The following is a 15,094-nucleotide window of genomic DNA, read 5'->3' as shown; positions in this document are numbered from 1 at the left end:
GATCTTACATCTTCAGCTCATGTTGTACTCAATAGTCCACACAATGCAATGCTACGACGAACGATCTTTATTGACATTATATACACACTAAGCAATGACACAATCCCCTTTCTCCCCTCTGCCTTTCCCTGACCCACGCTTCGATGCCTCCCTCTCTCCGACCAGCTCTGCATATCTCACCTACACCAGAGAAGCGGGGACAATGAGCCGCCTGTTCCCTAGACAGCTAATGGTCGGAGACTATCTCACCTCCTCTGCTTTGCTCAGCAAGCCTTTATCATGCCGCGCTTTGAGAGCTTGTATTGACGAGTTGAGTTCGGCCTGGGATCGTCTGTGCAGGGAGGAACGGACATATCAGCTTTCCACCACGATGCTCAGGTTGGAGAGCTGAACGGCATGTCCACTCACTTTTCCGTTTTCGTCTTGACAAAAGGCACCTTCACATCGTGACCCGCACGTTTCAGCGCTGCAGCAGCTGCAGCCGCCCGTGCGTCGAGCTGTTCTTTCGGACCAGAACTCGCTGTAATTGGCTGAGGACCAGATGACGGTGGTCGAGGTGAAGGATGAGGATCAGATCTGATGGGTGCGGGAGGCGATCTGGACGAGGAAGCGGTTACAGGCGGTTGCATTGATGGAGGAAGGAGGCGTGACATGGCTGCTTTGCCTGCTGGACGGGAAACGGGCGGTTGAGGAGTGTTCGTGCGTGAAGAAGAAGGTGTCGAGTTGGGTGATGCACATGAGTGAGAACTGGCTGTTCGATGTGATGGACAAAACATGTGTTGACATTGCTATGAAAACCATCAGTTTCAGCACATGTACGGCAAATTCGGCGTGGTTTGTTGTTTGAGCTGAACTCACCTCGCACTTCATCTTCACGACCAAGAGCTTCCCACAACTCTTCTTCCAACATATCTCACCATTATCTCTCTTCCTCATCAGTTCGGCTTTCTTCCTCTCCTCTCCACCTACAAACCCAGTGCATGTCCCTGAAAGGATGTGTCGTTCGACAGCTTCGTTGGGATCGAGCGATTTTGGGTATGGGACGATCTCGGAGCACATGGGACAGGTAGGGGCTATCCTGTCCACCATGGAAGGTGGAAGAGGAGCTGTGCAGGAGTGTTGCGAGGGTAGGAAATGTGGTTGACAGAACGATTGGTGGCATGCTGGGCACTGTGGTGGTACAAGCTGGATTAGCGGCTCGTCCAAATGTAACAATGATCGAGATTGACGACGCGGGGAGGACACCTTGACAGAAGCTGTCACTCACAGAAAAGGGAAGAAAATCATGCAGATGACAGGCCGGGTGATGACATTCCTGACCCAGAAACATCATCTCGGCTTTGTTGGTAGGCGAGGGAGTGGACATGGTGTGCGGATTACTGTTGCCTAGAGTGGAGGTACGGATCGATGATATGATCAGAACTGACCAGAGGAGAGGGAGCAAGAGGAAGACGACACGATGGCGTGGACAGTCTGACCTGTCACTTTTATGTATGCTGTCGTTGGGTGCTGATGACTAACCGAACCAGACGAAGGATGATCAAGCGTTGGAAGACGATGCCAGAATGTCCTCTCATGCTCCTCTTTGATATTGCCAAGTCAACCACGCTGACGCATCGAGATTTTGCCACCCAACTAAACCTCGAATTTATATGATTTCCCCATTTAAAGTGCCTTACGGCCGGAGTGGGAACCAAACAACGGAAAATCACAAAAACGGTCGAAAACTGCGTCGTTCCTTTGATTTTCGAGGATTTCGCATCTCATTACCATCATTCACCAACCGTATCGTCGGCTTCTTCTTTTGATCATCTTTCAGTCTATTCCCTTCTCCTGACTTCTTTCATCAGATCAGCACGAGCCTGTCTCCCCCCCCTCGTGCAAAGCGATGAAATCCCTCTTTCGTCCTTTCCCAGTCCCTCTTACCAACAGACAATGGTTCTATCTCATCTTCACTCAAGGATTCGTGGCAGGGGTGAGTCACCACCATCACCCCCTTACGACATGTGAGGCGCGAATGGGGGATCGTACATGTACTGACACGCTGGTATCGACGTCGCGCTCAGCTGATTGATGGAGGTGCCAATTTTGGAATCGCCTATGGTAGTGAGTGAGCGAGCCTATGTCTCCCATGCATGGGTCAGCGGAGCTGATACGATGGTGGACGGTCCCGTTAGTGTACCATAATGCTCAATATGTGACCGTGCGTCTTCTCTCTTCACTCACCAGTCCTTCATCGCACCTTGTCACCCACATCGAGCCTGTACCTCGATCACCGAGCGATATGGGACTCATCACCGCGTCCTTTTCACCCGCAGATCTGGGTACTGTCCAAAAACACAATCTCTGGAGCTTTAGGCGTCACTGCATTGGTCCAATGTCTGATCTCGATGCTCATCACTTCGTCACTCGTTCACACCGACATACATCACAAGGTCATCCCGCCATTACCATATGTCTGGCCTCACGTGGAGCATCTGCCAGACCCTGCAGGCTCGAAACTCTTCGCGTTGTTGGGAGTGAAGCCGAATAACTATTCTGGGCAAATTTCACCGTCGGACTCAAGAGAGAAAATCGATCCGGAGCGATCGTCCGGTATCCCTTCGCCCACGGATTCGAACTCACCCTCACCTTTGCCATCATCGGAGCAGAATGAGCGGTCTCATTCCATCGCAATGTGGTTACTGCACCAAATACGACTTATTCTTCGATTCACATTCGAAGGTACCGAAGCCAACATCTTCCTTCATCATCCATTCTCATTCAGAACTCTCCTTCATCGAATGTTCCTCACCTCCCTTCAAGGCCTTCTGATCGGAGCCGTATTCGGTCTTCCGCTCTGGATCATCTTCATGATCGTCATCGGACCGATATACGGACACGACAACCTCAATGAGAAACATTGGAGATGGGCACCCATGGTGATCAACGGTGCTTTCGGCGCGATATTGGGGTGGATCACGAATCCCATTTTTGCCGCTTTGGCAATGGGAAGTCAGGCAGAACATTGTCTGGTCATCGTTCCAGCTGAAGACGAGGAAAATGTCCTGGAATCGGCAGGAGCAGCAGCAGAAGCCACAGGGGACGATGCGGGTGTGCATACTATAGTGGAGGAAGAAGACGAGAATGGGGAAGAAGTCTTGTCACCACCTTTACCACATCACTCCCCAAGCGCATCAATACGATCACCAAGACCGATACCCTTACCAGCATCGCCGCTCGCTACTCCTCATCGTCCTCGAGGCAGATCAAGAGCTTCTTCCACCTTCTCCAACAGGACCAAACCGCCACTCACGGCCAATTACTCAGATCTCCCATTAGCTCCTCCTTCACCATCCTATTTCGGCGGCGGTCTTCTCTCCACACCCCGCTCAGCGCCGTCGGAACAACAACCACAAAATCATCTGGCAGTAAGTCCTCCAGGTGTAGGTGTAGGAAGGGAAAGGGGGGGATCAATACCCGGACCGCCTGCACCTGTGTTTGGATCAGTGCCACGACTGAGAAATAGAGGAATGACAATATCGACCTTTGTTTCCACGACCCAATCGAATCCTGCTTCGAATGGTCCAGAAGCAAGTTGGTCGTATGCCCTTGGAGGAACGGGAGGAAGAGCTCAGAGAAGACTGAGAGCCATGACCACCACAACCACAACGAGTGGCCCGAAGGTCGAAGGTCAAGGGAGGGCATTGTGGAGCAATAATGATGGTGGCAAGACAGTATTGGGAGCTCCGATCGGAGGTCCGCCGACAGGAGCAGGGGCGTCGACGACAAGACCAGCTGTTTGGGATGTCTTTGGCAGAGTGGAAGGAGCTAGTTCACAAGTCGAGAAAGCAAATAACGAGAAAGATCAGGTCACAATAGATACTAAAGAGGGAAAATAGTCGGCAAACATAGACTTACATCATACGATAGAATTTGATAGATCACGACCACGATGACCATTGGAATGCAGATTGTACTGTGCTACACACAATGACACTACATGCATCCTTTCGACGTGTCTACTTCATAACAATGTTCATGCCCCACCACCTCGCTTACTTCCTGTTCTTCTGGTAGTGGTGGATAAGACCGGTCGTCTACATCATATGTCGGATCAGCTTCTGCACAGCTGCTTTCTGGTGATTGTCTCCACTTACCGAAGAGTCGTGACCTTCCACATCCTTCTCACTTCCAAGTTGCTTGAGGATAGCCTTGGCTAGGACCTGTTTCGTGAAACCGCGATTAGTCGATATCCCTCCTCGATTAACACGATCGGTTTTCGAGACTTACCTTGCCTAGCTCGACACCCATTTGGTCGTAAGAGTTGATACCCCAGATAGCACCTTGGATGTGGATCTTGTGCTCGTAAAGCGCGATAAGAGCACCAAGAGTACCCGGAGTGAGCTTTTGGAACATGATCGAGTTGGTAGGCTTGTTACCCTCGAAGATCTTGGACTTGACAAGAGCAGCGTTGGAAGATTGAGCACCGAGCTCCTCAACTACTTGCTCCTCGGTCTTACCGAAAGCGAGAGCTCTGCGAGAGGTACGATTCAGAGTCAGCATCGCATTACGGAATACAAAATGTTGAGAGTGCGTACTCGGGCTGAGCGAAGAAGTTGGAAAGGAGAATCTCGTGGTGCTTGCCGCCAGAGATAGGGTTGAGAGTCTCGACGGGGGCGAGGAAGTCACTACAATGCGAGTCAATCAGCTTGTGCATGCGGCGACTCACAGGTGACAGCAGCTACACTCACCAAGGAATGAGCTTAGTACCCTGATGGATGAGCTGGTAGAAAGCATGTTGACCGTTTGTACCGGATTGTCCCCAGATGATGGGCTACAGTCGGAAACGACGTCAGTCTTGCTATCGGGCGTAGATCTTAAAGGTATACCCACTCCAGTCTCGTAGTCTACTCGCACACCGTCCTTAGTAACGCTCTTTCCATTGGACTCCATGTCACCCTGTTGGAAGTAATCGGCAAATCGCTTCAGGTACTGGTCGTAAGGAAGTAGAGCTTGGGTCTGGGCGCCTGCGAGTGGTCAAGTCAGCATCGAGTCTGACGCGAATCCGCTCACTTACCATAGAAGTCGTTGTACCAAATGCCTACCAAAGCAAGGATGACGGGCAAGTTGTCCTCTAGCTTAGTCTCCTTGAAGTGCTTGTCCATAGCATGAGCACCGTTCAACATCTCTTGGAAATTGTCGAAACCGATAGCAAGAGCGATGGAGAGGCCGATAGCGGACCAGAGAGAGTATCGTCCGCCTACCCAGTCCCAGAACTGGAACATGTTGGACTCGGCGATACCGAACTCGGTCACACCCTTGACGTTGGTGGAGAGGGCGACAAAGTGCTTAGCGACGTGAGCTTTCTGCAAAGCCAAAAAGGCGGTCATACCATTTTTAGCGAAGTCGACGTATGCATTGCAAATCACCACTCACGTCCTTAGCCGTCTCCAAGAACCAGTCCTTTGCACTCTCAGCGTTGGTGATGGTCTCCTGAGTGGTGAAAGTCTTGCTCGCGACAATGAAAAGGGTGGTCTCCCTGTCACAAAGCTTGAGAACTTCGGCGAGGTCGGTACCGTCAATGTTGGAAACGAAATGTGTCTTCAGGTCCCTCTTGCTGTAGTGTTTGAGAGCCTCGACGACCATGACGGGCCCAAGGTCAGAACCACCGATACCGATGTTGACGATGGTGTTGATGGGTTGACCGGTATAACCCTTCCATTCCCCTGAACGGACCGACTCGGTGAACTCCTTCATGTGAGCGAGGACCTTGTGGACCTCATCGACTCCCTCTTCGGCAATCTTGAATCCACCTTGATCGACGGGGGGGTTTCGAAGAGCGACGTGAAGGACAGCTCGCCCTTCAGAGGTGTTGATGTGTTCACCCGAGAACATGGCATCTCGGAACTTTTCTACGTCCGCTTCACGAGCGAGATCGAAGAGGGTTGAGAGAACTTCCTCGTCGACGAGGTTCTTGGAGTAATCAAGGAGAATGGAGACGTCGGGGGAGGAGGCGGTGAAGGACCTGGAGAGGGTGGAGAATCGAGAAGGGTCGGCAGCGAAGAGCTCCTTGAGGACGAGCTTGGATGATTTGGAAGAATGGAGGGATTGCAGCTTCTTCCAAGCTTGATACTCTGTGACGGAAGGAAGCGGAAAGAACGGTCAGGACAACGTCGACACCCGGTGTTGACCCACCCGACATGAGGTGATCGACTCACTGCTCGCGGATGTGCCTGTCATTATGTATCTATCTAGGTGTTTATTACGAGGGAGTGGACGGTTTTGACGGACAGAATGGATCGTGAGATGAGGAACGTTGTTGATGAGAAGGAATCGTGAAACGGCAAAAAGCCAAAGCAGAATCAAATGGATCCCCTTTCAGCTAACTGCAACTACCGAAGGGAAAAGATCCGTTTACGGACCGGTGGGAGCCATTACGTCAACATCGGTGGGTTGAAGGAATTACGTAACTAAAGTCTTTCGCCCAACGTCTGCCACACTCATGATCCCCTGTCACAACTAAAAGTCAACGCCAACATCAACTCTGATCACGTCGAGTATATTGAACGCAACGTGTCAGGACGGTCGCATCGATCATCTCTCTCCCATTACCTCGAGCGCGACATGGCGCCCGGCTTTTCCTTCGCCCCGCCTGCGGCTGGGTCACCGTTCTCCTTCGCTCCTCAGAACAGTGTATCACAACCATCTTCCTCATCTCGTCCACCGACATCTTCATTCGCCTCGTCCAGCGCTTCAGTCCCTAAGGCGGCTCTGCAAAATACGCAAGCGCAGGACGATATGGATGAGGACCACGATGGGCGAGCGGAAGATGACGAAGATGCCGAAGTCTGTCACTTGCAGCCTGCAGCGTACTCGCAAGGTGGAAGAGGAAAGTGGAAGGCTACTGGTCGGACTATGGGTATAGCTGTCAATCCGGTTGGTGGCGAAGTCGCCTCTTGGGTGACAAAGAGAGTGAGCTGCCCCTGTGCCATCACGATATGATCGTCAGCTGACACTAGCGCTTTAGCCGACAGGGGATCCCAATCGACCTTCAACACTGATCCAACCGGAGCTTTCGGTGTCCGACAGAACCCTGTACTTTGCATCCCTACATGTTCTACCCGACTCACTCACGAACCTCTATACCGAATCGCATCTCCTGTTCACATCGTTGCAGAACATCATTGCAGAATCTTTACCTCAACGACGACTTACTTCTGGTGTTGACCGTGTGGCTGAGACTTGGGATCGAAGAGGGAATCTGATCGACGCGGAGAGCTTGTTGGCACCGCCTGACGCGGAAACAATAACACATATGAGAAGATTGATGGACCTTTATTTGGACAATCTGAATGATCTGAGGGGGAATCAGGAAGTGGAGGTGAGCTGCCCCCCTATAGTGGCTCCTGATCCTGCGGCTCATGTAGAGCTGACATGTTTTCCTTTAGCCTGGACTGAAAGCCAGATTTAACACTTCGTTCAACATCATGAACCTTGCAGAAATCCTGTACTTCCCGACAGATGGGAAAGGGGAGGGTTTTGTTGGCGAGGAGCTGCTTGACTGGGTGAATGACGTTGACCCAGGTCAGTCCAGCGCATCTAGCTATCTGTTTTGCGAGAACCGAGCTGAAAGACTGCCATCTAGCTCCTGACAACTCCCAAGGTAACGATATCATGTCAACCAAGAACCCGTGGGAACATCCCTCTTTCTGGCCTTATATCAGTCGTTGCATTCTTCGAGGTTTCCATCTCCCTGTCGCTTCTTTCCTAAGAACACTGTCCAGTCACCCTCATCAACCTATATCGAAGCTCGCGACCATTCTCGCTCAACATCTTGCCGTCTTCCCCCGCTCGTCCGAGGAACGATGGAGAGTCGATCTGGAGTTCCTGCAAGCACACAAGCTGTGGTTAGCGAAGTTTAGAGCGGAATTTACAAATTTCGTCGGCGGTAAAGCGAGAGGAAAGTGGTTCGGCGAACCGAAGTGGGCTACGTGGGAGGTTGATTTCAGGACAGTCGTTGAGCTTATGGAAGGGAAACCGAATAGGATTTTGGAAGAAGCTGCGGATTGGAGAGAGGCTCTTGGCGCATGGGGTGTGCTCGTGGATGTCGATATGAGGAGGGATCATCTACCGTGAGCGACCCTCTTGCTTTCTCTGCCTCATATCAGTGACGGAACTGATGAAACAACAGTGAAATCATGACAATCATACTGGACAAAATCCCCGTCGACTCAACATTACTGGAGGACTCTATACAGTCCGCGCTCTGCTCTGCGGATATCGTCAAGGTAGGCTGACAGATCGTCTGTCTGATGATTGGCCCTGTGATACTTGAGCTGACGGAATGTAATCAGGCTCTCATGGGATGCTATGATTTCGACGTGTGGCTTGCAGCACACTTGGGCGATCTTCTGGACAAGCTCGAATTGATTCCTGACGACGAGGAAAGGTTCGAAACTCCTCTGAGAGATTACTTCCTGCTCGAATATACCGACATCCTACAGGACAATCCTAACCACAGTGGTTTCTGGCGAGTTGTGTGTGACTACCTCAACTTCGCTGGACCAGAAGGACGAAATCGACTTCGAAGTCATGTAGTGCATGTCAACATTCCTATCGCCAAGGATGTCAAGGGGAAGAATAAAGAATCGGAGAATACGTTATTCGATGACGGGATGGACGTAGAGCAACAGGAATCCGACGACGGGATAGCTGTGTACTACGAGATTCGTGCGGCGTGCGAAGAGTTCAGGTTGGAAGAAGAATTCAAGATCATCAGTCAAGTCTTAGCGACAAGACTGACGAAGAAGGGCGACTATGGCGTAGCGGCGATCTTGTGTGCTGAGGCAGCGGATGGCTACTCCCTGTCAAGAATAGCGGAGAAAATACTCGAGTCGTACATCTCATATGGTGTGATTGCTTTCGCTTAGTATAAGGTATACCGCTGACGCGGTCAACATAGGTCGCGAAGAGTTCCTGCGGCTCGTGGAAACGCTCCCACCTAAATTGATGAGCGAAGCCCCTACAGCTCTGGCTGCTTTACAGTCCGATGTCACTGTCAGCCTGCCGTCGGATGCCTTGTTCCAATCGGCCGGAAGCGTCTTTGCTTCTCGCCTCACGTTCTTGTCACAATTCAGAGATTATCTTCTGTTCATGCAGGAGGGCGTCAGGGAACTAGCCGCAGCGAGACTACTCAACCTTCTGACGAGCGGTATCGCACCGGTCGGCTTTTGGGCGGTGTTGCTCATGGAGAGTATCACGTTGCTTGAAGGTGAGTGCGGTGCGGTGGACAGATCACGTCATAGATAGAAGCTCATATGTAATTTGCAGATTCTGATATCCTGTTCACGTCGATCGAGACTGTCGAGCTGCTTCGAGTGCTACAAGACGTCTTAGCCAACGCGTCCTTTGCACCCGAAGAGTATCTGGGTCAACTGGTATTATACTTACAGAGACTAGCGGGTGAGATTGAGGAGAAAGAGAAGAAGACAAACGGAGATAAGAAGAGTCTGGGAACAGAAGCGGCGTTGAGGAAAATGGACGAGGTCAGATTAGCATTGGGTCGGAATTTGGCCAGGGCTGTGGTCGTCGGATTTGACAATCCATTCTGAAAATGAACGACTTTTGCATGCACACTAAGATCAGCAACTGTCAGAATGTGAATGGGGTGGTTGTGGTTGTGGTGGTGGTGGGATGTGCGTTGACGCCGGATGTCTCGGCGCATAACGGCATTGATGTGCTCTACGGGAATCACAACGAACGCATCTGCGGTGTTCGATGCAAGGGCGTGGACTCTGAAGATTGATTGCGACTACTAAGGAGAGCAGAGCATAAGTCAAAAAGTAACGTTTAGGCTTTTGAACAACATCACTATTTTCCTTTTGTTGTCATTTCTCTGATCTCACACGATAACAGAGCGACGATCGATACATTCCTCTCAGATCACTGGACCCTTCTCCCACACCATCGCTTGCTTCATTGGACATCTCATACAGACGCTGGACGTCTGGTAATCCACCTCGATTCGTCGGTGACAGGTGTAACGTGTGACGGGGTCGCGGTTCATTCCGAGACGAGACGAGACACCATCACACATCGGTTCGTCATACCTTTTCCATTACCTTGATCCACGCTCGCGCGCAAATAGCAAACAGGCATATCACACACTCACAAACGGAGATACACTATACCCATGTTCTCCACCCACCTTCACGTTCGAATATGATCGGTCACGCGAACGCACACACGGACAGTACATGATTTTCCATCCTCGCCCCCCTTTTCTTACCGCTACCTCTTCTTCACGTCGACCGTTGACGACGATAGCACAATATGTCGTCCTCTGACATACCTTATCGAAATCCCTCCTCTTCTGATCTTGACACCGTGATGACGCCCTCCGCGTCCTCTTCCTCTGCGGCCACTTTGACACCTCGACCTTCCCCGGCTCTTTCTCTCGGAATGGACGGGGTTTCGACAAATAACATGTCTAGATCGACTGGTCTACGCGTCAATACCAATCCCAATCCCAATGCCAACTTGGACATGAACATGGGGATGGATCAACCGCATCCCACATTCCCATTCTATTCTTCATCATCAACGGCTTCTTCTTCATCTTCTACAGCTACAGCGACACGATTACGATCAAATACGACTTTGTCTCCACCGCCTTCCTCTTCTTCCTTCTCCACCTTCTCCTCTTCCTCCATATCTCCCGGCACAAATTCTAATAACCATCATCATCAGACTAGATCGCTCTCTTCAACCCATCTGAATATGCCTACCAGCAACACGAATCCTTCATCGTTGTCGCCTGGAGAGAGGAACGACGTTGCTACGGCTGTCCGGGGGTTAAGGGGCATAGGTACCACTTCTCCACCACCTCAACCTTCGCCCAATAGTCGACTTGTACCGATTGGGTCCTCGGGAATAGATCGATCAAGAAGAGCTAGATCGCCGTCGGCTGATCCACCTGTTTCGAGCTCAGTATCTGGTGGGATGTCCACTTCGGGTGCTAGGACCGCTTCTGGAAGTGCAGGGCAGGACCATCAGGTACAAGATCAGAGGACACTCACGCGGGTACGGGAAGCTCTGGGAGGATCGGGAGATGAGGGCGACACGTTGGACTTGAGCAGACAGGACATAAGGAGGATAGGAGAAGAAGCTGTTGAGATGTTCAAATCAGGAGTTGGAAAAGGGAAGAAAGGCGTTTGGAGGTAAGTTCAACATGTCACCTCGACCGACTGACTGGCTAATTCATTGTCCTCATTGCAGACTCGCCCTGTCTTACAACTCACTGAAAGACGGGTCGATAGTGGATTCGTTCGCGAGATTGAGCAGATTGCGATATTTGAACTTGAAGGGAAACTACCTCACCCAATTTCCACAAGCTGTAAGTCCGGCTTCAAGTTGAATTCCCCGAGTTGCGTTGCTGGAGATAGATCGCTGAATGACCATCTCCTCACTCAGCTCACGGACTTGGCAGCTCTGGAGATTTTGGATCTGTCCAAAAACAGAATTACCTCTTTCCCTGAGGTACCAGGTCGACTGTGTCGTCTCAAGGTCCTTTCTCTCACCAATAACAAGCTCTACACTCTCCCCAGCTACCTCGTAGATTTTACCGTTCTCAAGGTTCTGAAAGTGGACGGTAACCCAATCGAGTGGCCGGTACGTATCTTACGTATCTCATAACTTCGTTATCGAAGCGTCCCTATGGCTGACTCCCTCGCCGCAGCCACGAGAGGTCCTGGGACCTCTGTACGACAATGAATCCGCGACAAAGTCGAAGGCGAGCGACTCTGGCTCAGCCGGGGGAAATCGTCCACGAAAGGACGAAGATCTTCGACCATGGATTGAGAACTTGAAGAGCTGGATGCGTCAAAGAGCGGCGGAATCAGAGAAGCTACTGGCAAGGAGTCGCAATGAGGAGGAAGCATATATGGCTTCAGAGTGAGTTACTGATATTCTTCCTTTTGTCATCTCTGGCGAGCTGTCTGACGGCGTTGTTCACAATTTCAGGGAGGAGCCTTCCAGCGCTACTTCTGTAGATCCATCAGCTAGCGCGATACCGTGGCGAACGCAGAAACAGCTTTCAGGGATGACGGCGCCTTCCCAAGAAACGGTACGACGCATCGCTCTGCCTACGAAGGACGACGCCACGGCTGCTATCGACACACCGACAAGACAACATCAATTGTTCTCTCAGCGCAATAGATCTGCCACCTTGTCGGACGATTCGCTCGTCCAGGCCTCACCAGGCAACTTTCATCCCCTGCGAGTCACACATCGTCGCGACCTATCCACATCTTCGTTTACTTCCCCACCTTCGGCATCAACCGAATCGTCTAGCCATTCTCGCCTGCCTTCTGTGGATCTCCCGCGACCCCCATCAACCCAAGCGCAGGTAATGATACCTAGTCACTCACGAGGAGCCAGCTTTACAGTGCCGCAGCGGCTGAGTGCCAGTCTCACCGCAAAGAAATCGCTACCCGATTTGAGACAGAGCCACGCCAAAATCATGCAGGATCGACGAAACGAGGGTATACCCAAAGAGGCTACGCTACCTCGTGGTTTAGGAATTGCTGCTCCTGGTGTTCCTAAATTCCAGCTCTCGGGAAAGAGCACCTGGGGAATCGATATGATCAAATCGCCAACAGAGGGACCAACTCTGACTGGCCAGGAGAGAAGTAGGGCTTTGAGTCGAAAAGGCTCTGCGGACTTGCTGCGTAGACCCCTTGGAGATATGGGCGGAGAGTTACTCGAGAAGAGGAACAGTCAAGAAGGCCCACTCATAGACGAATCAAGAAACTCATACTTCCGACGACTCAGCACATTACCTGTCTCGACTATCTCCAAGGCGATTCCCCCCTCACTCCTAAAATTCATGGATGCTATCCGAGGTGTTTTGTTCGCGTTGTCGCAACTCCATTCTGCGCTTCGACAGTATCTCGTCTTCGCCGTGAACGAACGTGTTGCAAGTGTGTTTTCACGAGTAATGGAACCTGCCGGAAACTACATGAACACTCTGATCAACGCGCTGGATCGGTTCGACTCCATGTCAAGACGGAACACGCCGCCGGTGCAAGCAATTCGGAACGTCATTGACGCGACCAAGGAAAGTGTTGCGGTTTTCTCGAAAGTCGTAGCGGTGCTCAGGCTTCAAGTGACAGCCCTCAAGGGTAACGACGTCCGATACACTCGAACGCTGTTGCTGATGATCTACGGTTCGATGGCGGAAGTCGCTTGCTCATGGCAGGACATGGCACCGTTACTGGCAGAAATCAAGCCTCTCTTGGCGACAGATGGCATGGGGGTGGCTCCAGCGTTCAGAGGCTTGGGAGGCGTTAAGATGGTTCCTACGGGATCATTGACAGGACGAACGCCGATCTCGCCAATCATCGAAAGACGGGAATCACATTCCCCTTCGTCTGCTTCCAAATCGACAGTAGGCAATTCTCCCCTGAATCAACAAGTCGAAAAGGCCGTCACGCCTTTGCCTATCAAACTTGGCAGGTCGAGGCGACAGGCTGGCTCGTTCTCGTCCGAAGATGTGGAGCGAGGGATGCTCATGGGCTCTCCAAGTGGGCCGCGATCTGCTCCGGGCGAAGCCACAAGCGATCTGGCTGTCGTAAACTATCTTCGGCACAAGCCATCGGAGTCGGCAAACATCGTCTTGGACGAACAGCGGGAAGAGGAGGAGATTGAAGCGGAAGGACACGAGGCTGAAGCGGAAGGTCAAGCAGAGGAGGTAATTGATGGAGACGACAGTTTCTCTACTGCCGGACCTTCCCATGAAGTCAACACGACATCGCCAAATGGGACGCCGTCAACTGTACCGAAAACACCGCCCGAGACAGACCTAAATCCCGCCCAACCCATTGCAATGGTGCCGACCACTTCTCCACCGTCGCACAGCGGTCATCGTCCTTCTTCTTCATCTGGGTCAAGCCACGCTTTGTCACTCTCGACCGGCCTTCCTCACCCGTCTCGGAAACTGTCAGTCGACGTGCGACCTCCCACTCCGACATCAGCCACACTGTTCGACGAAGATCTACTCGATGTCATTGAAACAGCTACGGAGATAGCATTCACCTGTTGGCTGAAACTTGCCGAAGATGTTGGCGCGTCGACACCGCCATTCAGCAGTGCGCCGACACACGCCAAGAGTATCTCGGCGGGTAGCACTTCGAGCAATCTCGATTCATCATCTGCCCGTTTGCCCCTTCCGCCGTTCACACCGATACCTGAATCGAATCCCCGAAGGCCGTCTACGATTTCACCACGACATCATGCGGAGTTGCTTCACCTGCTGTCGGTCGCTGAGCAGATTACGGCAGGGTTGAGGGAATCGCTCATGGGCCTGAGAGCGAATCCAATGACCACATATGCTACTACGACCTTGGCGGACGATGCGCAGAGCTTCATCAAGACGGTTGTAAAGGTGTCAGAGATGGTCAAAATAGTCTCGGCGAATCACTCGTTTCCGACATATGTTCGGCAAGCTCTGAGCCGGTTGACTCAAGCCACTCGAGAATGTGCAATCCTGATCCAGGTCTCTTCATTAAGACCGGGCAACGCCACACCGGCTTTTTTCGTACCTCCGACATCTGCGACGTCCATGAGATCCATCTCCCCAATGCATAGCGCGCGGAGCAGCAATGATGGAGGAGAAGACACTCCACCTTATTCAGCGGGATATAATGTCCCTCCCCGGAGTGCGGGTGGGGGATGGCAGATGCCCTTGACGAGACAACAGCCCAGAGCGGGAGAAGGATTGAGAGGTTTACAACTACCCAGTAGACAGATGGCCTTGAATAGGACTCGATTGGCCAATGCTGTCCCGTTACCTATCCCTTAAAGCGGGATCAACACAGTCACAGGGATATAATGGGCACGGAGGTCAAGTGCAAGGATAGGGAGGGATGTTGAGTTAGCAAGAGTATAATCGTGGATGGTGATTAGAAGGCTTCGCTTGGTGCATGAGGAGAGGGGTCCTGATTATGGAGGGCTTGGCGGCGGTTGCATACGAAGGGTGAAAGTTGGACGGGAGGGGATATGAATACGGAATAGAAGGTATAAGACGAGCATATCTGCAAGAAGATTTCAGAGG

At 51.7% G+C, this 15,094-nt stretch overlaps 5 protein-coding genes across 5 annotated transcripts; 3 read left to right on the top strand and 2 right to left on the bottom strand.

The window, feature by feature from the left end:
* Positions 1 to 87: 87 nt before the first annotated feature.
* Positions 88 to 1,366, bottom strand: IAR55_000236 (uncharacterized protein; the record flags this gene model as incomplete). Its single annotated transcript, XM_066943372.1, has 5 exons — positions 88 to 180; positions 250 to 331; positions 409 to 788; positions 859 to 1,170; positions 1,268 to 1,366. 5 exons carry the CDS (start codon positions 1,364 to 1,366, stop codon positions 88 to 90), a joined length of 966 nt encoding a protein of 321 aa, XP_066805914.1.
* Positions 1,367 to 1,888: 522 nt separating this feature from the next.
* Positions 1,889 to 3,881, top strand: IAR55_000235 (uncharacterized protein; the record flags this gene model as incomplete). The annotated part of the gene is made up of 4 exons (XM_066943371.1): positions 1,889 to 1,975; positions 2,067 to 2,106; positions 2,178 to 2,203; positions 2,319 to 3,881. 4 exons carry the CDS (start codon positions 1,889 to 1,891, stop codon positions 3,879 to 3,881), a joined length of 1,716 nt encoding a protein of 571 aa, XP_066805913.1.
* A 156-nt stretch (positions 3,882 to 4,037) lies between these two features.
* IAR55_000234 (glucose-6-phosphate isomerase) lies at positions 4,038 to 6,222 on the bottom strand (the record flags this gene model as incomplete). The annotated part of the gene is made up of 9 exons (XM_066943370.1): positions 4,038 to 4,079; positions 4,140 to 4,205; positions 4,273 to 4,516; positions 4,581 to 4,670; positions 4,734 to 4,816; positions 4,876 to 5,009; positions 5,060 to 5,348; positions 5,419 to 6,116; positions 6,201 to 6,222. The coding sequence occupies 9 exons, from the start codon at positions 6,220 to 6,222 to the stop codon at positions 4,038 to 4,040; spliced, it is 1,668 nt and encodes a 555-aa protein (XP_066805912.1).
* A 384-nt stretch (positions 6,223 to 6,606) lies between these two features.
* IAR55_000233 (uncharacterized protein) lies at positions 6,607 to 9,593 on the top strand (the record flags this gene model as incomplete). The annotated part of the gene is made up of 8 exons (XM_066943369.1): positions 6,607 to 6,954; positions 7,010 to 7,363; positions 7,431 to 7,566; positions 7,628 to 8,114; positions 8,174 to 8,270; positions 8,337 to 8,892; positions 8,945 to 9,253; positions 9,313 to 9,593. The coding sequence occupies 8 exons, from the start codon at positions 6,607 to 6,609 to the stop codon at positions 9,591 to 9,593; spliced, it is 2,568 nt and encodes an 855-aa protein (XP_066805911.1).
* Positions 9,594 to 10,314: 721 nt separating this feature from the next.
* IAR55_000232 (uncharacterized protein) lies at positions 10,315 to 14,842 on the top strand (the record flags this gene model as incomplete). Its single annotated transcript, XM_066943368.1, has 5 exons — positions 10,315 to 11,201; positions 11,260 to 11,377; positions 11,455 to 11,652; positions 11,720 to 11,934; positions 12,004 to 14,842. The coding sequence occupies 5 exons, from the start codon at positions 10,315 to 10,317 to the stop codon at positions 14,840 to 14,842; spliced, it is 4,257 nt and encodes a 1,418-aa protein (XP_066805910.1).
* Positions 14,843 to 15,094: the final 252 nt, after the last annotated feature.

Source organism: Kwoniella newhampshirensis, chromosome 1 (genome assembly GCF_039105145.1).
Source record: "Kwoniella newhampshirensis strain CBS 13917 chromosome 1, whole genome shotgun sequence".
Classification (NCBI taxonomy): Eukaryota; Fungi; Basidiomycota; class Tremellomycetes; order Tremellales; family Cryptococcaceae; genus Kwoniella; species Kwoniella newhampshirensis.
Note: the sequence above shows the minus strand (reverse complement) of the source record. Positions and strands in the feature narration are given on the sequence as shown.